Source organism: Mirounga leonina, unplaced genomic scaffold (genome assembly GCF_011800145.1).
Source record: "Mirounga leonina isolate KUSES-001 unplaced genomic scaffold, KU_Mleo_1.0 Mir_94, whole genome shotgun sequence".
NCBI lineage: Eukaryota > Metazoa > Chordata > Mammalia > Carnivora > Phocidae > Mirounga > Mirounga leonina.
The window spans coordinates 36,852,250-36,876,827 of NW_023270855.1; the positions used below are offsets into that span (position 1 = coordinate 36,852,250).

General features: G+C 42.4%; 1 protein-coding gene across 1 annotated transcript in view; it reads right to left on the bottom strand.

Moving 5' to 3' along the window:
- Positions 1-24,578, bottom strand: part of CACNA2D3 (calcium voltage-gated channel auxiliary subunit alpha2delta 3) — an 856,401-nt gene that overhangs the window by 520,271 nt on the left and 311,552 nt on the right. Inside the window, exon 5 of the mRNA XM_034997896.1 lies at positions 10,775-10,937. Within this exon, the coding sequence (XP_034853787.1) occupies positions 10,775-10,937 (163 nt within the window). The remainder of the gene's footprint in view (positions 1-10,774; positions 10,938-24,578) is intronic.

Genomic DNA, 24,578 nt, shown 5'->3' on the forward strand with positions numbered 1-24,578 from the left:
GGTAGTAATGTAGCAATGTAGGATTTGGGTAGTAATGCAGTAAAGTAGGATTCGGGTAGTAATGCAGTAAAGTAGGATTCCGGTAGTAATGCAGCAATGTAGGATTCGGGTAGTAATGCAGTAAAGTAGGATTCAGGTAGTAATGCAGTAAAGTAGGATTCAAGGAGTAATGTAGCAATGTAGGATTCGGGTAGTAATGTAGCAATGTAGGATTCAGGTAGTTATGTAATAAAGTAGGATTCAGGGAGTAATGCAGTAAAGTAGGATTCAGGGAATAATGTAGCAATGTAGGATTCAGGGAGTAATGCAGTAAAGTAGGATTCAGGGAGTAATGCAGTAAAGTAGGATTCAGGGAGTAATGTAGCAATGTAAGATGCAGAGAGTAATGTAGCAATGTAGGATGCAGGGAGTAATGTAGCAATGTAGGATTCAGGGAGTAATGTAGTAAAGTAGGATTCAGGTAGTAATGCAGTACAGTAGGATTCGGGTAGTAATGCAGCAATGTAGGATTCAGGTAGTTATGTAGTAAAGTAGGATTCAGGGAGTAATGCAGTAAAGTAGGATTCAAGGAGTAATGTAGCAATGTAGGATTCAGGGAGTAATGCAGTAAAGTAGGATTCAGGGAGTAATGCAGTAAAGTAGGATTCAGGGAGTAATGTAGCAATGTAAGATGCAGAGAGTAATGTAGCAATGTAGGATGCAGGGAGTAATGTAGTAAAGTAGGATTCAGGGAGTAATGTAGCAATGTAAGATGCAGGGAGTAATGTAGCAATGTAGGATTCAGGTAGTAATGTAGTAAAGTAGGATTCAGGTAAGTAATGCAGTACAGTAGGATTCGGGTAGTAATGTAGTAAAGTAGGATTCAGGAAGTAATATAATAATATAGGATTCAGAAAGTAATATAGTAATGCAGGATTCAGGATTCAGGTAGTAATATGGTAATATAGGACTCAGTTCAGTTCAATGGATAATCTTTCCTATTCCATCCCTTCTGCTGGGTTCCCAAGGGGATGGAAAAACAAAACAAAACAGCCCCTATCTTCAAGTTCCAGGAGAGAGAGCCAAATGAAAAAGAAAGCACAACACTGTGGGACATAAGGACAGGTCGCTGTTCCAGAGAGGAAGGCTGAGGCTAGAAGGAAAGGCCAGGGCACCAGTGAAGCTCTCAGGAAAGGACAAGCCTGGCCAGAGGGTGCGAGGAGAGCAGACTAGGGTGGAGGGCAGAGCCTAAGGGAAGGCTGTTGGGAAAACTGGAGTCCTAAGACCATGACCAGGGTGAGGAGGGTGGTAAACGGGCGTCCGTTTGTGGGTGTGTTTGCACTTCATCCTACAAACAAAGCTGAAGAGAAGGGCGAGGCTGTGCCTGGGTTTTGGGGCAGACCCACATCAGGAACCCACCTACGGGACAGGGAGCTGGAAATTGCTTTGGTTCCAAGAGCCAAAGTGTGTCCAATCAAGTGTCTGTGTGTGTCCAGCGCTGTGCTGGGCACTGCACCTTTACCTCCGATAATCCTCCAAGGGACACTCCACACCTTATGGATGGGGAAACTGAGACTTGCTGAGTTCAGTGCTCTTCCCTAGTCCACCAAGCTGGTGGTCCTAGCTGTGATGCAAGACAGCCTGATGGCTCTGGAATGAGCCTAGGAATGGACCAGAATGGAGACAGCGGCTTCTGCCTGGGTCAGTGCCCAGAGCGAAGGAAACCGGAGGCATACCGAAGTGTTTCGGAGAGCCTCAGGCAGGGGCTATAAACTCCCTTACTTGCTTTTTAGGAAACTGCCCACTGACACCCAAAGTCATGGGTTGAGTTTTACCCTGTTGATAGCGTGCCAGACCGGACTCTATCATGGGCCATGGACGGTGTACCTCCAAATTCCTTCTTATTAGGTTGTGGAGGACGGCGGTGCCCCCAGTGCCTCCAGCACATGGAGTAGTGGCAGATGATGATGCAGCTAAGGTGCTCAGTACCGAGGAATCAACTCATCTGTTTATTCATTCATTCATTCATTCACTCATTCATTCAACAAGTACAACTTCTGGGCTAAGCATAAGCGTAAGCATTAAGGGGCCACTGCGGGCAGAGGACACCCTCCTTCCACTAACACCACTTCTGAGAAAACATAGACACAAACCCATCATACACACATGCACATCTATGCAAACCTAGGTTGGTGTCATGCATGCACACACACACACACACACACAGAGACCTGTGAAGGAATTGCTAAAAGAACCTGAAGTCAGCCACTCAAACCCTGAATGTTAAGACAGAGTTAGTTATTCTATGACATGAAAATATAATTTCTGAATTAGAAGACAGAAACAGTGAGGACTTCAGGGTGACAGCCGTGGAATCTCGGCAGCGGCATTATCTGGTGGGTATCTTGCCAAATGCTTTGGTCCTGTCGTTCTCGCACTGACGAGACAGGGGTTGGGAAAGTTCACCAGGTCCTGTTGAGGACGGCAGGAGCCAAGGGGCCATGCGGGGGGAAGGTCTTTCCCCAGGACCAAAGCAGTGTGTCCAGACCTGCCCTTCTGATCTTGACACCTGATTCAAATTCATGGCCACAGCACCACCACACTCAGCCAGGGCAGGGAGATACGCATAAAAGCAAGATTCAAGCCGATTCTGAAAGCTTCAGTTCAGAATTCTGAGGAGAAAATAAAACATTTGGAGTCCAAATTTGTTTCTGACATCCTGGAGTCTATCTGTCTCCCTCTGTCTCTTTCTCTTTCTCATATACACACACACACAAAGAGAAAAGAAACAAAGAAGAAACAAATTCTAAGCACGGCTTTCATTTTCTTTTTGGTTCTCTTTTTCTCTCCCCTTTTCCACAGTTTTATTGAGAAATAATTCACACACTTCACTCTATACGTTGAAGGCGTACAGCACGATGGTTCACTGTGAGATGATTAGCGCAATAGGTTCAGCTAAGATCCATTTGATTTTTCATGATCCTTGATTCCTTCCATTGGTACCTGTGCATTTGAGCAGTGGTGCGTGTCTTCCAGAGTTTGCAGGTTTACCTTGGCAGGCTCTTGACTAGTCAGCCCAGCATGGGTTTCTGGATGTGTCTGCTGGTAATGTGTCTGGGCAGGTGGGACCTGCTATTATGGTCTATTCTTAGGCAAGGCAACTCTGAGGCCAGGGACACGAGTGTGCCTGGCTGAGAACAGCTGGGCAGGACCGTTGCCTTACCTCCCCCACCCAAGGGAGGCTGTAGGATGGGCTCCGCAGCGGCCTGGACTCTCTGGTCGGGCTGACAGGATGGTCGGGACTGGGCGCTATATTCAGGATGAGGTGGGGCTATGAATTAGCTGCCCACGCCCTGGCTCGGTATCAGGCCTCGGCCCAGAGCATATACGGCTCATTGTTTGGGGGTCCAGAGCGGGCCTGAGTGTGCACGGAATTCCCTGATTAGGGGAGGCCACCAGGTCTGCTCTGGAGACAGGGGAGAGGCCCCGGGCTGTGCTCTTCTGTTCTGAGCGCCACCATGCGTCGGGCTGTTGAATGGGCTCCGGAGCTTCCCCTGTGCTCTGTTAGGTTCCCCGGGCAGACAGGCTGGAGACTGGAACCAGCAAGGGTCACAGCTACAAAGTAGATTCCCTGCCAGAACACAGTGGGAGAAGTGGCTCTAAAACCAGTAAAGCTCTTTGTTGTCTCAACACAAGCCTATTACACCCCAGCTCCTGGCTGCACAGGGCCCCTGGCTTCGCTCTGTGTGCTCATCTCTCAGCTTGAGGGCCGCTGGGCCACAGTGTCCAGGAGTCATGACCAGCCCCCTGGTCAGATGGGGCCTCCATGGTGGGTGGGGCTATGTCTCAGCCCCCTTGCCTGGGTAGGGTGTGGCGGGGGGCAATGCAGACCACTCTCAATTTCCCAAACAGGCTCTCAGGATAGGAGGGGCCGGGAACTACCTCAGCCTTGGCTATGAATCGTCTTCTTGCCTGTGGATAGCGTGGGGAGCCTGCATGCTCAGTACTGGATTCGCTCAGGCTGGGGGGGGAGGGTGGGTGGGGGGAGCAGCTCTGCCATCCTGCCTCTTGAACAGAGCTTCCAGGAGCTGTGGCCAGCCCCTCCCCTTCTTCATCACAGTCAGATTCCCAGGGCCTGGGCCCCAAGAGTCCCCTGCAATCCCTGTGGTGTGAGATCAGAGTAGGGGCTCCCACAAAGTGACCCACAATGCCAGGGAAGGTTGGCGATCACCCCTGGGGCTCCCTTTTCTGGCTGCAGGAAGTGGAGGTGCGGGGGGGACCTCTTGGCTGTGTGCTGCATTGGCCTGGGGGAAGGGAAATGGGGTCGCTGTGTAGCTGCTTCTCCTACCCCCTAATGCTGTCTGCCTTGGTCTCTGTGGTGCAGGGGGTGCGTCTGCCTCACCTCCGCTTCTGGGTTTCTCTCAGTGGTGTCTTGTCCTTGAATACACGTTAGTTGTTCTCATGATGGGGAGCAAAGTCAGGAACAGCCTCTGTTACCGTCGTGGTGATGTCACTTTTACCATCACTCCTTAAAAGGTTCATGCGCCTTCTTGCACATCAAATGGCTCTTAGACAACATTTTAATGATTTCCGTGTAAACAAATCAGAAACATATGAATTAAATTTCCCTTAAAATACACACTTGTAATTAAGGGGAGAAGTGCTTGGCAAAGCGTGTTTTACGATTTATCAAACCCAACATTTGAAAAATAGGGTGAGACATCTGACAAACCCTAACCCAGCAATCTTGCCCATCCCCTACACCAGCACACATACTCTGCTTCTGAGCAGGGGACCCAAGTCTGCCTCCCCAGACCTCTGCCCTTCCCTGGGCTTCTTAGAAGAACCCATTAGCTTGTAGCAGACAGACTGACTCCGTGGGCTCTGTAGTGAGGGTTATGGTTCTCCCTTTCCCTAGGCCTGTTTTCATTTTCAGGGGCTGTGCTCCCCCTGCCCCCCCGCCCCCAGTCACACACAGGAGAGCTTTGCAGTCTAGTCTGTCTGACTGGGCACTCTGCTGGGTGAAGTCAAGAAGAGGAAGGGCTGGCCTAGGTCATGTCCTGCAGTTCAACCTTCTCCTACCTCTGCCAGGCAGTCCACCTCTCCCTGCTATCTCCCCCTTTCTGTCCTAAGCCAACATTTGGAGCCTTTGTATTTTTGGGGTCCAAAAATGTTTGCAGGACTGATATGTAGAAGCTGCCTGAGTCAGCAGCTCCCCCCAGCTCATGCAGGAACCTCGGGTTATTGAAATTTTTAGGCCACGTGTCATGGAGGAAAGAGAGAGAAAGGCCAACCAGAGAGTGGCCAGAGACTAGACTCTGGAACAGGTTCTGGGGTCTCACAACAGTGGGGCCCTGTGCCCTGGCAGTGCCCAGGGAGACTCAGAGCTTCAGAGGAAGGCTGGTGATGGGGCTCGGACTGAGGTTCTCAGCCTGAGCAAAAAATTCCTATATCCCAAAGTGTCCAGGAAGTAACTGAGCCGCAGACACAGGGGATCCTGAGGAACCTGGTCCTTCTTCTCTCAGTGCTCATGTCCAGCTAGCTGGACTCCTCATCAGAAAATCGAGGTCTACCCTGTCATGAGCCTTCCTACCTGTAGGACCTGGAGTGAGTCAGATTGTGCTACTCTGACCTTTATTTTTTAAGATTTTTTTTATTTTTTTATTTTTTTATTTAAGAGAGCAAGAGAGAGAGCATGAGTGGGGAAGGGAGAGGGACAGAAGAAGAGGGAGAAGCAGGCTCCCCACTGAGCAGAGAGGCCGACGCGGGGCTAGATCCTAGGACCCTGAGATCACGACCTGAGCCAAAGGCAGGCGCTTAACGGACTGAGCCACCCAGATGCCCCTCTGCTCTGACCTTTAGTTTCTTCATCTGAAAAACAGAGGCAAGGACACTGCCTAACCCCTCTCAATGATGCAGAAGTTTAAACCGACTAACTTCTAAAATTCGTGTTTTTCTTTATCCAGCCTAAAACTGCTGAGAAAGAAGCAACTCCCTCTGTCTCTCTTCTCCTGGGTCTAAAAATACTCAGAAGCTACAGATTTCTTTTCCTCCCCACTAACCGCCCAGCCAAATTACAGAGTGATTAGTGCCTACTATTATCTATGGGCACATTTGTAACCCATCACCTTTTCTATCCCACCATGATCACCAGGTCTTCTGTCTTGGCAGCAGCACTTAGTTATGTCACCGTGATGGGGAGGAGGAAGTGGGGGAGCAAGGTGGGACAAGGAAGTAAGGGGAAAACCCTTAGGTTAGCAGCCAAAAACCGTAAAAACACAGAATCACAGAATGCCTGTTTCTGTTCTGCAGCAGCTATGAGAGAAGATAGAAGCAGAGGCTTACCGTCCAAATGCTGGTCTATTTCCAGTTCTTGGGCTCCAAGCACTGGAGAAAAATGGCTCCCCGTCTACCAGCCCGGAGGTGGCATGTAGTCCAGAGAGGACAGGATGAAAATGCCTGGTCGCCCTCCTTCCCCACCATTTTCCAAGCCTTATTCTCCAGCTTTCTTGGAGAGTCTGTGAGCCACCCAATGCCCTTTCAAAACGTTTCTTTTCCATTTAAATCAGCCAGGATATGTTTTCGTTGCTTGCAAACCCCACGGGAACACTACAGCCAGGCTTGACTTCTCACAGCCCAGGAGACACGGACACTGGCATCCCCCAGCTCTTCCCCCGTCTCTGGAAAAGCCAGTCAGTAAAGAGCATGGTGCTTGGGACAAAGTGGGCCACCAGGTTGAACCAGCAGAGTCCCCTGCCCTCAGAAAACTCCAAGTGGAAAAGGAAAGGAAAAAAAAAAAAAAAGCATGCAATGCTCTTCTGGAACAAAGCAATGCTAGAACAAAGGAATAAACCAAAGTCACATAACAAGAGAGTGAATGAAAGAGGTTTCCTGAGCTGGCTTTTGAGAAGAGCATTTGGGTAAGCAGGAAAGGGGAGGCAGGGATAACAGAAATGGAGAGAAATGGGGTATCAGGGAGGAAAGAGAAAGGTATACTGTAAACGAGAAGAAGGGCTCTCATTTGGGTGCACAGAGGTGCATGTGGGAATAAAGGGGTAGGTTTCATCACACATATACAAACACACATGCACAGATACAGACACACGCACACACGCACACACATAGGTATGTGTTCATGTCCATGTATGCACGTGTGTGTGTGAATTTTACACCACTTCAGCCCAGGAAGTACTTAAAACCGAATTCAGTTTTATCTGAATCCACTGGCGGACCATCGACGGTCCTCGCACAAGAACATGCCCCATGCTTTCCTCATCGAGGCAGTGCAGTTGTCCACAGCTCCAGGGGCAGGGGCAGCTAGTCTTCACAGAAGTGTCACAGATAGATGGCAAGATGTCACAGGCTGCACTGAGCAGCCACTCAGCAAACATCTACTGAAGAGGTTTCGTGAAGAAGCTGCAGCATCGGGCACCAGGAGGACCCTAAGACACATCTCTCAAGACTCTGGAGTGTGGCTCTTTGAATTCTCATGGTCAGTAGGCCGGCTGGCCCACGTGCCATGAACTCTGAAGCTCCAGCCTTTTGTAGTGCCTACGAGAAAGGCACCTCGAGCAGAGGAAAAGGCTGACCTGGCTGAACGGCCTGGTTGCAAGGCCCAGCCGAGAAGGCGAAAGGCAGATTGCAGAAAACAGGTAGATTTTACCAGCTACATTCAGCTGTGACCAGAAGCTATGCCCAAGAGCACAGCGCACTGCAGCTCCTATAAGCAAATACCACACCACTCTGCTATGTACCCACTCTGTTATGTCCAAGCTGCCCAGAAACCATACCCTGTATTGGTTTCCTTTGTTGGGGCAAGATTTCTAACCTGGGAAGGGCACAGCCAGCCAGCGACCAAGCTCTGAGCACGTGTTCTGAGTACATGTCATCAATAAGTAGATCTGAGCCGGCGGGTCCTCTTAACACGAAATACATTTCTGCAGCTTGAAAAGAAAAAAAGACTGTTTGAGGCTGGTTTGAATTAGGTGGAATGGAGACAGGAATTTTCCTGAAGTCCCTTCCTCTCTCCCTTGGGCAGCTACTCACTGCTTGGCAGAAACAAGACACAGCCTAGCTGACCATGACCCCACAGCCTAGCTGAGGGAGCACCGAGTCTGGGTAGGGGCGGTAGGCAGGCCCAACAAGGGCTGCTGAGGCTGACTTTACATATTACCCACCTCCATGGCTCAAGCAATCTATTAGGATTCTGCAAGCCTCATAGCCATGATTCTGCAGCCCATGTGACCAATAGCAGGGCTGGTCCCTTATGTGTTGCCACCATCAAAAGGTACAATTATGCCTTTAAAGCTCAAGGTACAGTTAAATCTCTATAATGGTGCTAATGGCTGGAGCAACCTTGAAGTAGCTGCCATATTTTAAAAGATCATTCTGAATTGTTTTATGTCTGAAATTGCTCTGTAAAATCTTGTTAATTTTTCATCTTCAGTTGAGAATGCATTTAATGGGGAGAGGTTGGCTTTCTTCCAGCCACACTGCACAGAAGGGGCTTTCCTTCCTCGGCTGACAGGATCACCCTGGAGGACTAGGGCAAACTGCACTGGACGAGGTTGAGCTGAGCCCTCTGAGGCTTGGGTCCTAAGGGATCTGCCCTAAGGAAGAGTCCAAAGCGAAGATTAGGTCACAGGATACAGTCCAGTCCAGAGCCCACGAGGGACAGTTCAGATTGACATCTCTGTCTCTGAGAGAGAGAGAGAGAGAGAGAGACAAATATGTGGCTGCCCACATGAGCACATGGTCAGACTCCCTCCTTGGAGCTCCCACTGCCCCCACTGTCTATAACTGTGGCCAGCAAGTGACACACAAGGTGTTCTACTGGTCTCATTACCTATCTGTTCCCCCAAATAAACTGTGGCCCTCTCGAGGGAGGAGCTGTGCCTGGTTCACCATGGGGTCCCCGACAACCATCAGAGCAATTAACAGATAGGATGCTGTCTTCTCTGGATTTTAAGGATAGGTAACAGATAAACTAGGAAGGGAGACGTTAGGGATCCAGCCACAAAAGACAAGCACGAGGGTTTCGGGCAGTGAGTTGGTAACTCTTTCATCATTGACCAAGCTCTTGAAACGGTGACCTAGAATAACTCAGAAATGCAATGTGTTTTCCCGGTATTTCCCAATAATAACAATGGCAGCTCAGATGCACTGTGACCAACTCCTGTTGCTAAGGCTGGGCACACATCACTCCATAGCCTTGCACTAACCCCAGAAGGAGGGGGTATCCTTATCCCTCTCTTACAGAATGGGAAACCGAGGCTTGGGGAAACAAAGTTACCAGGTCAGGATCACAGAGCCAACAAGAGGAAGAGTGGCACCCAAACCCCAGAGCTCTTCTCTTGACCACAGCACTCTGGATATGATGCTGAAACTGAGTAGACGGAGGAAACCAGCCCCCAATGGTTTTGTTGTTGTTGTTGCTGCTGTTTGTATTTATTTTATTTTATTATGTTATGTTAGTCACCATACATTACATCATTAGTTTTCGACGTAGTGTTCCATGATTCATTGTTTGCGTATAACACCCAGTGCTCCATGCAATACGTGCCTTCCTTAATACCCATCACTGGGCTCACTCATCCCCCCTCCCCCCTCCCCTCCAAGACCCTCAGTTTGTTTCTTGGAGTCCATAGTCTCTCATGGTTCGTCTCCCCCTCCGATTTCCCCCCCTTTATTTTTCCCTTCCTTCTCCTAATGTCCTCCATGTTATTCCTTACTATGACCCAATGTTTTTGAAACCTCGACGGCAGACAATGGGGCAGTGTTTTACCTTGAAGATGCCTTGGCTTTCTGATTTATTTTGGGGAGGATGGCTCTTTGTTTACAAGCCTCCCAGGTCTGAAAAAGCAGAGCAAAATTCTACTCTCTGACGGTGAGGATAAGGAAGGCAACATCCTTCACTTAAACGCATTATTAACATCATCTTGTGTGGTTTAACCCTCACAACCACCCCATGCAGTGGACACAATTATTATCCACATCCTAGGTAGGCGGAAACTGCGGTCTAAAGAGACAAGGGGATACACCGAAGGGGACAGCCAGTAAGAGATGGAATGTGGGGCCAACCAGAGACGGTCTGAAGCCAGAGCCCCGTCCCTGGCCATGAGAATCCCAACTCTCACAGGCAGATGAGAATTTGGGAGGAAAGAACTGTAGAGTCCACGTGAAGTCTGGATTTGAGTGGATTCTACATTCAAGCCTGAAACAGGGGGCCCCATGGAGGTGCATCCTGCTTTGTACTCTAAGAAAAGACCACAACCGATTCTGCCAGAAACCCGGGGCGGGGGGGCTCCCAAACCCATAAAAGCATTATAAAGAATGGGAGAGAAGAGGGAAAGACTACAGCAGGGGTCAATAAACTACAGCCTGCAGGTCAAACCCAGCCATCTGTTTTGGTAGATAAAAAGTTGTACTGGCACACGGCCATAGACAGGGATTGATGCAGTGTCTAAGGCCGCTTTTGTGCCAGACCTGCAGAGCTGAGGAGTTGCAACAGAGACGCTATGGCCCGCAAAGGCTACATTAGTTACTAGCTGGCCCTTTACCGGAAAGGCTTGCCAGCCTCCGGATTACATGTTAGACTGCTTGATGCGAACACCAGCTGGGGCAACAGCAAGCCAACTCCAGGTAGAACAGGCACACCTCACCTATCCCCCTGATGCTGACACACCCAGCTTGTAATCGTATTTTTTAAAACACACACTACCGCAAAGCACCCGGTGCCGCCCCTCACACCCCCTGCTCTCCACCCTCTAGAAGGAGCGGCAGTGGTGAGTCTTACCTTTGTTGTACATGTTCGTGGGCACTTGGACGTCACTCAGACTGATGTTCACAGGCAAATTATTAAAATGGTCATTTGGGGCTAAGATGAATTCCTTCCCCAGCTCCAAAAAATTCCCATCTTTGTCCCTTTCGTTTATCAGCACAGCATTGAAGTATTCATACTGAAAGAGAAAGTCAAAAAGCATTACTTGTGGCTCAGGACGCCGTGAACTCAGACAGCCCTGGGCACATGCTGCGGGCCGTCCCCTGCACGCGTGGATCCTGCTTTAGTCAGGCAATCTCCGTTAGTCTCCCCTGTCGTCTGTGGCTGTTTCTGCACAGGTGTGATAGCACAAGATAAAAAATTCTCAATGTCATTAAATATTCTTCAAAACCTTAACGTAAGGAGCTACACGGTACTTCCTTATATGCCTAGAGAAAACTGCCCTAAAGGTATTTTAATTCTTTAAATTTTGAAGACAAACCCTGCCCTTATGCAGCCTACATTTAGGCTGAAGGAGACTGGAAGTCAACAAAAAACAACAACTTAAATCTATCATATGTCTCATAGCCATACTTGCTACGGAAAATAGCAAAGCCGGGTAAGGTGGGGAGAGTGGCAGCAGAAGGGCTGTGTTTATATTCAGTGCTCAGGGCAGGTCTCAGTGCTGTGGGGACACTCACGCAGAGACTGAAGGACAGGAGGAACAAGCTGTGTGGGCATCCGGGGGGAAGCACTCCAGGCGGTGGAGACCACACAGGCAATGGGCCTTGGATGGGAGCTTGCTGCCACGTGATGCAAACGGCTCTCATCATCATTCTAGTCCTTGTCATTGTCATCATCATCTAACATATACAGAATGCTTACTTTGTGCCAAACATTATTCTGAGTGCTTTCTTATTTATTTATTTATTTATTTATTTATTTATTTATTTATTTATTTATTTATTTACTGGGGGGGAGGGGCGGGGGAGAGGGAGAGAGAAACCTAAGCAGGCTCCATCCTCAGCACAGAGCCCAATGCGGCACTTGACCTCACAACCCTGAGATCATGACCTGAGCAGAAATCAAAAGTCAGATGCTTAAGCAACTGAGCCACCCAGGTGCCCCCTAAGTGCTTTTCATGTGCTCATTCAATTCTCGTAACAATTCTATGAGGTAGGTTTTGTGAGTATTCCCACTTCACCAATGAAGAAACTGAGGTAGAAAGAACTGATGTACCCTGTGAAAGATCACACAGCTGATAAGCAGAGCTAGAATTCAAACACAGGCGGTCTACTTCCAGAGTCTGCGCTCTTATCTACTGAGCAGTATTCCAAGATGGCAAGTATGGGTGGAATTAGCAAACTGAGAATTTAAAACAACTATGATTAATATGCTCAGGGCACTAATAGAAAAAGTAGAAAACAAGTAAGAACAGATGGATAATATAAGCAGAGAGATGGATATTCTAAGAAAGAATCAAAAGGAAATGCAAGAAATCAAAAACACTGTAACAGAAATGAGGAATGCCTTTGATGGCTCATCAGCAGACTGGACACCGCCAAGGAGATAATGAGTGAGCCTGAAGATATGTCAAAAGACACTTTCCAATCTCAAAAGCAAAGAAAAAAAAGGGAACAGAACATTCAAGAACTGTAGTACAATTACAAAAAGTGTAACAGATACGTAATGGGATTACCAGAAGGAGAAGAAAGAAAGGAACAGAAGAAATATTTGAAGAAATATTTGAAGTAATAAAGGCTAAGAATTTTCCAAAATTAATGACAAACACCAAACCACAGATCCAAAAAGCTCAGAGACCATGAAGTACATGAATATAAAGAAATGTACACCTAGGCATATAATATCAAACTGCAAAAAAACCAAAGACCAAAAGAAAATCTTGAAAAACCCAGAGAGGGGGAAAAAAATCTTACCTATAGAAGAACAAGGATAAGGATTATATCATATTTCTCTTCAGAAACCATGTAAGCAAGAAGACAGTGGAGTAAAATACTTAGTGTTCAGAGAAAAGGTCCACCAAACTAGAATTCTGTATCCAGCAAAATTGTCTTTCAAAAGTGAAAGAGATATAAATACCTTTTTAGACAAATATAATTTGAAGAAATTTTGGGGGAGTAGATTTGCCTTGCAAAAAATGTTAAGAGTTCTTTAAGAAAACGAAAATGTTATAGGTCAGAAACTCTGATCTACATAAAGAAGACTGTTACAGCAGGAATAAATGAAAGTGAAATAAAATAATCATTTTTTATTCTTTTTTTTATTAGTTTCAGAGGTAGAATTTAATGAGTCATCAGTTGCATATAACCCCCAGTGCTCATTACATCAAGTGCCCTCCTTAATGTCCATCACCGAATTATCCCTTCCCCCCACCTCTCCTCCAGCAATCCTGTTTATTTCCTAAAGTTCATGTCTCTTCTTGTTTGCCTCCCTCTCAATTTTCATCTTATTTGATTTTTCCTTCCCTATGTTCATCTGTTTTGTTTCTTAAATTCCACATATGAGTGAAATCATATGGTATTCTTCTTTATCTGATTGATTTATTTCGCTTAGCATAATACCATCTAGTTCCATCCATGTCACTGCAAATGGCAGGATTTCATCCTTTTTGATGGCTGAGTAATCCATTGTGTATATATATACTTCTTCTTTATCCATTCATCTGTCGATGGACATCTGGGTTTTTTCCATATTTTGACTATTGTGGACATTGCTGCTATAAACTTTGGAGTGCATGTACCCCTTCGCATCACTATGTTTGTATCTTTTGGATAAATACCTAGTAGTACAATTGCTAGGTCATAGGGTAGCTGTTTTTTAACTTTTTGAGGAACATCCATACTATTTTCCAGAGTGGCTGCACCAGCTTGCATTCCCACAAACAGTGTAAGAACATTCCCCTTTCTCCACATCCTTATATCAGACAAACTAGATTTTAAACCAAAGACTGTAATAAGAGATGAAGAAGGACACTATATTATAATAAAAGGATCTATCCAACAAGAAGATCTAACAATTGTAAATATTTATGCCCCTAACTTGGGAGCAGCCAAATATATAAACCAATTAGTAACAAAATTTAAGAAACACATTGATAATAATACAATAATAGTAGGGGACTTTAACACCCCACTCACAGCAATGGACAGATGATCTAAGCAGAAGATCAACAAGGAAATAAGGGCTTTGAATGACACACTGGACCAGATGGACTTAAAGCATTTCATCCTAAAGCAACAGAATACACATTCTTCTTGAGTGCACATGGAACATTCTCCAGAATAGATCACACACTGAGTCACAAATCAGGTCTCAACCAGTACAAAAAGACTGACATTATACCATGCATATTTTCAGACCACAATGCTTTAAAACTTGAAATCAATCACAAGAGAAAATTTGGAAGAAACACAAATACATGGAGGTTAAAGAGCATCCTACTAAAGAATGAATGGGTCAACCAGGAAATTAAAGAAGAATTTTAAAAATTCATGGAAACAAATGAAAATGAAAACATAACTGTTCAAAACCTTTGGGATGCAGCAAAGGTGGTCCTATGAGGGAAGTATATAGCAAGCAGGACTTTCTCAAGAAATGAGAAACATCTCAAATACACCATCTAACCTTACACCTAAAGGAGCTGGAAAAAGAACAGCAAATAAAGCTTAAATCCAGCAGGAGAAGAGAAATAATAAAAATTAGAGCAGAAATCAATGATATATAAATCATTTTCTTATTCTTAACTGACCTAACAGATAAGTTCATTCAAAATAATAATACAAACAAATTGTTGGGTGATTATAGTTTATGGATAAGTGAAATGAATTACAGCAGTGTTGAAACAAGAGCGAGGAACTTGGAATACTCTGTTAAAAGCTACCTATAGTACCCATGAAGTGGTACAGGGCTATTTGAAAGTGGACTTGAATTAGCTGTAAATGTATATATTGTGAACTATGAGGCAACCACTAAAATAATACTCAAAGGAAGTATAATTCATATGCTAAGAAACAAGAAAAAATTAATTCATGTAAGATGCTCAATTAAATCCAGAGAAGGCAAAAAAAGAGTAAAAGACAGAAAGAAAGGAAGGAAGGAAGGAAGGAAGAGAGAGAGAGAAAATCAACAAATAGAAAACTGGTACAAATATGGTAATATTAATCCAACTATATTGATAATCACTTTAAATGTGAATGGTCTAAATACACTAATTAAAAAGCAGACACTGTAAGAGTAGATGAAAAAACAAGACCCTACTATATGTTTTCTACAAAAAACTCACTGTATATATAAAGAACAGATAGATTAGAAGTAAAGAGACAAAGAAAGACATACCATGCTAACACTAATCTAAAGAAAGTCAGAGTAGACATATTAATTTCAGACAAAGCAGACTTCAAAGCAAGGAAATTTATTAGGGAAAAAGATGGGCATTTCTCCAGGAAGACATAACAATTCTTAACATGTATACACTAACAACAGAGTGTTAAAATATGTGAGGTAAAAACTGATAGAACTACAAAGAGAAATAAATGAATTCACTATTATAGTTGAATACTTCAATACCCCTCTATCACTAATTGACAAATCCAGCAAGCAGAAAATTGGGGAAAATATAGTTAAACTGAATAGCCACATCAATGAGATCCAATTGACATGTATAGAATACTTCATCCAACAACAATAGAATATACATTTTTCTTAAGCTCACATGGAACAAACAGCAATAGATCATGTTCTGGGTCATAAAGCACACCTTAACAAATTTTAAAAAAATAGGAATCACACAATTTCTGCTTCTATATTATACCGGAATTAAAATAGACATCAATAACAGAAGGATAGCTGGACAAATCCCAAGATATTTAGAGATCAAAGAACGTACTTCTAAATAACAACATAGGTCAAAACAGAACTCTTGAGAAATTATAAACTAAATAAAAATTAAAATACAACTTACTAAATTTGTGAGATGCAGCAAAAGCAGAGCTTAGAAGAAAATTTATATATTGAATACATATATTAGAAAAGGAAAATAATTAATCATCTAAGCTTATACTTTAGAAAGCTAGAAAAAGAAGAGCAAATTAAATCCAAAATAACCAGAAGAAAAATAAAACTCTGTTTTATTTGCAGAGCAGAAGTCAATGAAATTGAAAACCGGAAATCAATAGAGAAAATGAATGAAACCAAAGTTGGTTATTGGAAAAGATTCCTTACAGTGAAATGATATAAAGCAAAATCAGCCAAGAGACCACATGGGATAAAGTCCCCAGGAATCTAGATTCAGATTTCCAAGAGTTATCTTCTGGTGCACTCACATAAGATGCATTAATTCTTCCAGCGATGAACTGTGACAACACATTTGAAATGCTGCCCACCGGGAGGCTTGATAAAGACACAGTGCTAAGGACATTTATTGGGGGGTGTTCATGTGACAACACCATTTACCAATGTAACCTCATTGAATTTATAGAATTCTACACCTAACAATTGCAGAGCACACATTCTTTTCCAGATCACACACTAGGCTACCAAACAAATCTCAATAAGTTTAAAATGACTGAAACCCACATAGTATGTTCTCTGATAACAATGGGCTAATTTTAGAGGTCAATATATGATAATGATATGAAAAATATCAATGATATCTAAGAAAATATGGTATCTAGAAAAACCCCAAAGATTTGGAAATTAAATAGCACACTACTTCATAATACATGTGTCAAGGAAGAAAATGACATGAGAAATTAGAAAATATTGTGAAATGGATGCTAATGAAAAAAAAAAAATCAATATCTGCCAGATGCAGCTAAAACCGAGATTAGAAAGGGTGCCTGGGTGGCTCAGTCATTAAGCATCTGCCTTTGGCTCAGGTCATGATCCCAGGGTCCTGGGATCGAGCCTCGCTTTGGGCTCCCTGCTCAGCGGGAAGCCTGCTTCTCCCTCTCCCACTCCCCCTGCTCGTGTTCCCTCTCTCGCTGTGTCTCTCTCTCTCTGTCAAATAAATAAATAAAATCTTAAAAATAAAAATAAAAATGAAACCTAGTTTAAAGAAAAATTTACAGATTTAAAAGCTTATAATAGAAAAGAAGAAAACTTTGAGATGAATAGTTTAAGATACTCCTGTAAAAAGATAAAGAAGAGGAAATGAAACTCAATGTTTAAAGAAGGAATGAAATAATAGAGATAAAAGCAGAAACCATAAAAAGAAAAATAATGGGGAAAAAAATCAATGATATCAAAATTTGGTTCTTTAAAATGACAAATGAAATTTTAAAACCCTAGCTAGATTGATGAAGAAAAATGTAAGAAAGTACAAAATACTAGTATCAGGAATAAAAGAAGAAACAGCATTAGAGATCCTACAGATAATGAAAGGATAAGGAAATATTACAAACAACTTGATGCTAATATTTGATAACTTGAGTTAAAAGCCAATTCCTTGAAAAATAGAAACTACCAAAATGGACACAAGAAGAAATATAAAATATGACTGGTTCTATATATACACATAAAATTGAGTTCACAATTACTAGCCATGCTAAAACAAAGAGCTCTAGGCTCAGATGCCTTAAATGATGAATTCTATCAAATATATAAGGAAAAAATAGAACTATCTTATAGGAACTCAGAAAATTAGAGAAGGGACTATTTCCCAACTTATTTAATGAGGGCAACATAACTATGAATCCAAATCAGACATGAAAATTTTAAAAATTATATTACAGGGGCACCTGGGTGGCTCAGTCAGTTAAGTGTCTGCCTTCAACTCAGGTTATGATCCCAGGGTCCTGGGATCAGGCCCTATGTCCAGCTCCCTGATCAGTGGGGAGTCTGCTTCTCCCTTTCTCTCTGCCCTTGCTCTCCACTCGTGTTCTCTCTCACTCTCTCTCTCTTTCTCAAATAAATGAAATCTTTAAAAATATATATGATATACACCAATACCTCTCATTAACCTAGAGGCAAAAATGCTAATACAATATTGAATCAAATCCAACTATAATTAAAAGGATAATACATCATGACTAAATTATACTTATCCTAGGAATTCAAGGTTGGTTTATTTGAAAAATCAATGAACACAGTTCACCACATTAAAAGAATGAAGAAGAAAAAAATCACATTACCAAACCAATGCAGAAAAACATTTGAAAGAATTCAACTTCTGTTCATCATAAAAGCTTATAGGAAATTTGACATAGCATAAAATGTCCTCAATCTAATAAAGAGCATCTTACAAAAAACCTATAGCTAATATTATATTTATTATGAAACATTGAATATTTTTTTCCCTAAGATCAAGAACAAGGCAAGGATGGATTACTAATTCTATGCAACATTGTACTGGTGGTCCTGCCAATTAGAGTAAGATGAATGAATGAATGAATGAATGAATGCCTTAGGAATTGGAAAGGAAAAAACTGTCTTTATTTGCAGACAATATGATTGTCTATATTGGAAAACCCTAAGGAATCTACATAATCTACTATAACTAGTGAGTTTAGCAAGGTCACAGGATGTAAGATCAATATACAAAATCAACTGTATTTCAATAGACTAACAAAGAACAACTGGAAATTGAAATTGAAAGAACAATAACATTTACAATAGTATAAAAACATAAAATACTTAAGTATAAATTTTTAAAATTATGTGTGATACCTGTATACTAAAACCTACAAAGTATTGTTGTGAGAAATTTTAAAAGGTTTACATAGATGAAAAGAAATGCCTTATTTAAGAACTAGAGAACTTGGTATTGAGATTTTAATTCTTCCCAAATTGATCTAAAAGTTCAATGAAATCCTAATCAAAATCTCAGTGGCTTTTTCTAGGAGGTGCCAGGTTAATTATAAATTTTATATAGAAATGAAAGGGATCTAGAATATCAAAAACAATCTTGAAAAAGAAGAAAAAAGTCCAAGGAGTCACATTTTCTGACTTTAAGTCTTACTATAAATGTAATTAATCAAAACAGTGTGGTATTGGCATTAGAATAGACAAAAAGATCAATGGAGCACAGAGAGTCCAGAATAAAGCCATACACATAGAGTCAACTGAGCTTCAGTAAAGGTGTCTACATAATTAAATGGGGAAAATATTTTCAACAAATTTTGCTGGAACAAATGACTAACCATATGAAAACAACATCCTGACCCTTAATCCACAACACAGACATACTAATTCAAGATGGATGACAGAGTTCGATATAAAAGCTAAACCTATAATACTTCTCAAAAAAAAAATGATAAATATCTTTGTAGCCTTCAGGTAGGCAACGATTTCTTAGGACATACAAAGCATGTATGCTACATTGATAATTTAGACTTTAAAAAACTCAAAAAACTTAATCATTAAATTCACTATTATTAAAGCAAATAGAAAAACCATTATTGAGGAAAAACAATTCAAAATACACATCTGACAAATGACTGATACACAGAATATGTAAAGAACTCCTATAACTCTGAAGGTGGAGCAAGATGGCGGAGGAGTAGGAGACCTGTTTTTCGTCTCCTCTCAGGAATTCAGCTGGATAGGGATCAAACCATTCTGAACACCTACAAACTCAACAGGAGATCGAAGAAAAGAAGAGCAACAACTCTCTCATCAGAAAAGCGACCCCTTTCTGGAAGGTAGGACGTGCGGAGAAGTGAATCCGAGGCGATATTCGGGAGGACAGACGGCGGGGGAGGGGCCTCCGTCGGCCGCTTCTGGCAAGTGATAGAGACGCGGAGCACAAAATTGGAACTTTTAAAAGTCTGCTTTGCCGAGGGACATCACTCTGGTGGCTAAGCAGGGGGTGGACCCCTCCGGGACAGTGTGGTCTCAGGACCCTCGGGGTCACAGAAAGACCGGGGGTGCCTGAGTGTGGCCGAGCTCCCAGGTATCAGAGCGGGGAAGCAGGCTGCAGAGGCGGAGCCCAGGCGCGGGCTCTCAGCTCGGGGTGGCCATAAACCGTGATCCGCGGCCCAGTCGGGCCCCTGCTCCTCCAGCAGGGACCCAACAAGCGGCAGATCCGGGGAGACTCACCTTCCTCCCCCGGGAGGAGCCGCGCGGGAGTGCACCGCAGGGATCTGCTGGGTTTGGAGACTCCACCCGGGCTCGGGTGCCAGAGATAGAAATGCGCGGTCACAGGCTGGGTGAGCACGGAGTACGGCCGGAGACCGGGGAGACGGGAGTGACTGACGGCTTTTCTCTGGGGGCTCACTGAGGAGCGGGGCCCGAGTTCTCGGCTCCTCCGGGGCGGAGATTGGGAGGCCGCCATTTTCCCTCTCTGCCTCCAAAGCTGTACGGAAAGCTCCCAGGGAACAAAAGCCCCGGAGAGCAAACCCGAGCAGATTACTTAGCCGGGAGGGGGCAAGGGCGGGGCCATTCCGCCTCCGGCAGAGACATTTGGAAACCACGGCAACAGGCCCCTCCCCAGAAGATCAGCGAGAACAGCCAGCCAAGGCCAAGTTTACCGATCAATGAGAACGGCAAAACTCCAGCGCTAGGGGACTACTGCACATAGAATTCACGGCTTTTTTACCATGATCCTTTAGTCTTTAAAAGTTAATTTTTTTTTAACTGTCTTTTTTTCTTTTTGAATTATTCTTTTTCCCTTTTTCAACCAACATCTTATCAATCCCTTTTTTTAAAAAAAACATTTTTATTTTTCATTTTTAGAGTCATATTCTATCCCTTCATGGTAGTTACCTGTGTTTTTGGCTTATATATATAAGTTGTTCTCTCTTTAAAATTTTGAGATAGTTTCTTCTAACAGATTAAAATATACCCTAAATCTCTAGTATATGGTGTTTTCTATTGCCCTGCCTGATCACATTCTCTCCCTTTTTTTTTCTTTTTTCTTTTTTAAATCCTCTTCTTTCTTTTTTCAAACAACTTCTTATCAATTCCTTTTACAAAATTTTTTATAATTTCCATCTTTACAGTCATATTCCATCCCTTCATCATATCAACCCTTATTTTTGTACATATATAAGTTTTACTTTCTTTAAAATTTTGGAAGGCACTTTCTTCTAAAAGACCAAAATACACCCCAAATCTAGTGTGTGGCACTGATCTATATACCAGCCTGATCATATTTGATCACATTCTGTTTTTTTTTTTGTTGTTGTTGTTTTGTTTTGTTTGTTTTTGTTTTTATCTTTATCTTTTTCTTTTTCTTTTTTTTCTTTTTCTTTTTTCTCTCTTTCCCTTTCTTTTCCCACTGCTTCAGGTCTTTTCTGATTTGTTTAGGGTATATTTTCTGGGAACGTTGTTACTCTGCTAGCATTTTGTTCTCTCATTAATCTATTCTCCTCTGCACAAAATGACCAGACGGAAAAAATCACCTCAACAAAAAGAACAAGAGGTAGTACCGACTGCCAGGGACCTACTCAATACGGACATTAGTACAATGTCAGATCTAGAGTTCAGAATCATCATTTTAAAGATACTAGCTGGGCTTGAAAAAAATATGGAAGTTATTAGAGAAACTCTTTCTGGAGAAGTAAAAGAACTAAAATCCAACCAAGTAGAAATCAAAAAGGCTATTAATGAAGTGCAATCAAAAATGGGGGCACTAACTGCTAGAATAAATGAGGCAGAAGAGAGAATCAGTAATATAGAAGATGAAATGATGGAAAATAAAGAAGCTGAGAAAAAGAGAGATAAACAACTACTGGATCACAAGGGCAGAATTCAAGAGATAAGCGATACCATAAGAAGAAACAACATTAGAATAATTGGGATCCCAGAAGAAGAAGAAAGAGAGAGGGGGGCAGAAGGTATAATGGAGCAAATTATAGCAGAGAACTTCCCTAATTTGGGGAAAGAAACAGGCATCAAAATCCAGGAAGCACAGAGAATCCCTCTCAAAATCAATAAAAATAGGTCAACAACCCGACATCTAATAGTAAAACTTATGAGTCTCAGAGACAAAGAGAAAATCCTGAAAGCAGCTCGGGAGAAGAGATATGTAACCTACAAGGGTAGAAACATTAGACTGGCAACAGACCTATCCACAGAGACCTGGCAGGCCAGAAAGGACTGGCAGGATATATTCAGAGCACTAAATGAGAAAAATATGCAGCCAAGAATACTCTATCCAGCTAGGCTGTCATTGAAAATTGAAAGAGAGATAAAAAGCTTCCAGGACAAACAAAAACTAAAGGAATTTGCAAACACAAAACCAGCCCTACAGGAAATCTTGAAAGGGGTCCTCTAAGCAAAGAGAGACCCTAAAAGCAACATAGACCAGAAAGGAACACAGACAATATATGGTAACAGTCACCTTACAGGCAATACAATGGCACTAAATTCCTATCTTTCAATAGTTACCCTGAATGTAAATGGGCTAAATGCCCCAATCAAAAGACACAAGCTATCAGACTGGATTAAAAAACAAGAACCCATCCATATGCTGTCTGCAAGAGACTCATTTTAGACCCAAAGACAGCCCCAGATTGAAAGTGAGGGGGTGGAAAACCATTTACCATGCTAATGGACACCAAAAGAAAGCTGGGGTGGCAATCCTTATATCAGACAAATTAGATTTTAAACCAAAGACTGTAATAAGAGATGAGGAAGGACATTATATCCTATTAAAGGATCTATCCAACAAGAAGATCTAACAATTGTAAATATTTATGCCCCTAACATGGGAGCAGCCAATTATATAAAGCAATTAATAACAAAAGCAAAGAAACACATCGACAACAATACAATAATAGTGGGGGACTTTAACACCCTCCTCACTGAAATGGACAGATCGTCTAAGCAAAAGATCAACAAGGAAATAAAGACTTTAAATGACACACTGGACCAAATGGACTTCACAGATCATATTCAGAACATTGCACCCCAAAGCAACGGAATACACATTCTTCTCTAGTGCCCATGGAACATTCTCCAGAATAGATCACATCCTAGGTCATAAATCAGGTCTCAACCGGTACCAAAAGATTGGGATCATTCCCTGCCTATTTTCAGACCACAATGCTTTGAAACTAGAACTCAATCACAAGACGAAAGTCAGAAAGAACTCAAATACATGGAGGCTAAAGAGCATCCTACTGAAGAATGAATGGGTCAACCAGGAAATTAAAGAATTAAAAAAATACATGGAAACCAATGAAAATGAAAACACAACTATTCAAAATCTTTGGGATGCAGCAAAGGCAGTCCTAAGAGGAAAGTATATAGCAATACAAGCCTTTCTCAAGAAGCAAGAAAGTTCTCAAGTACACAACCTAACCCTACACCTACAGGAGCTGGAGAAAGAACAGCAAATAAAGCCTAAACCCAGCAGGAGAAGAGAAATAATAAAGATCAGAGCAGAAATCAATGAAATAGAAACTAAAAGAACAGTAGAACAGATCAACGAAACTAGGAGCTGGTTCTTTGAAAGAATTAACAAGATTGATAAACCCCTGGCCAGACTTATCAAAAAGAAAAGAGAAATGACCCAAATCAACAAAATCATGAATGAAAGAGGAGAGATCACAACCAACACCAAAGAAATACAAACAATTATAAGAACATATTATGAGCAACTCTATGCCAGCAAATTAGATAACCTGGAAGAAATGGATGCATTCCTAGAGATGTATCAACTACCAAAACTGAACCAGGAAGAACTAGAAAACCTGAACAGACCTATAACCCCTAAGGAAATTGAAGCAGTCATCCAAAATCTCCCAAAAAACAAAAGCCCAGGGCCAGATGGCTTCCCAGGGGAATTCTACCAAACATTTCAAGAAGAATTAATACCTATTCTTCTGAAACTGTGCCAAAAAATAGAAATGGAAGGAAAACTTCCAAACTCATTTTATGAGGCCACCATTACCTTGATCCCAAAACCAGACAAAGACCCCATCAAAAAGGAGAATTACAGACCAATATCCCTGATGAACATGGATGCAAAAATTCTCACCAAAATACTAGCCAATAGGATCCAACAGTACATTAAAAGGATTATTCACCATGACCAAGTGGGATTTATCCCTGGGCTACAAGGTTGGTTCAAGATCCACAAATCAATCATTGTGATACAATACATTAACAAAAGAAAGAACAAGAATCATATGATCCTCTCAATAGATGCAGAAAAAGCTTTTGACAAAGTACAGCATCCTTTCTTGATCAAAACTCTTCAGAGTATAGGGATAGAGGGTACATACCTCAATATCATAAAAGCCATCTATGAAAAACCTACAGCGAATATCATTCTCAATGGGGAAAAACTGAGAGCTTTCCCCCTAAGGTCAGGAACGTGGCAGGGATGTCCACTATCACCACTGCTATTCAGCATACTATTGGAAGTCCTAGCCACAGCAATCAGACAACAAAAAGAAATCAAAGGCATCCAAATTGGCAAAGAAGAAGTCAAACTCTCACTCTTTGCAGATGATATGATACTTTATGTGGAAAACCCAAAAGACTCCACCCCGAAACTGCTAGAACTCATACAGGAATTCAGTAAAGTGGCAGGATATAAAATCAATGCACAGAAATCAGTGGCATTTCTATACACCAACAACAAGACAGAAGAAAGAGAAATTAAGGAGTCCATCCCATTTACAATTGCACCCAAAACCATAAGATACCTAGGAATAAATCTAACCAAAGAGACAAAGGATCTGTACTCAGAAAACTATAAAATACTCCTGAAAGAAATTGAGGAAAACACAAAGAAATGGAAAAACGTTCCATGCTCATGGATTGGAAGAACAAATATTGTGAAGATGTCAATGCTACCTAGAGCAATCTACACATTCAATGCAATCCCCATCAAAATACCATCCACTTTTTTCAAAGAAATGGAACAAAT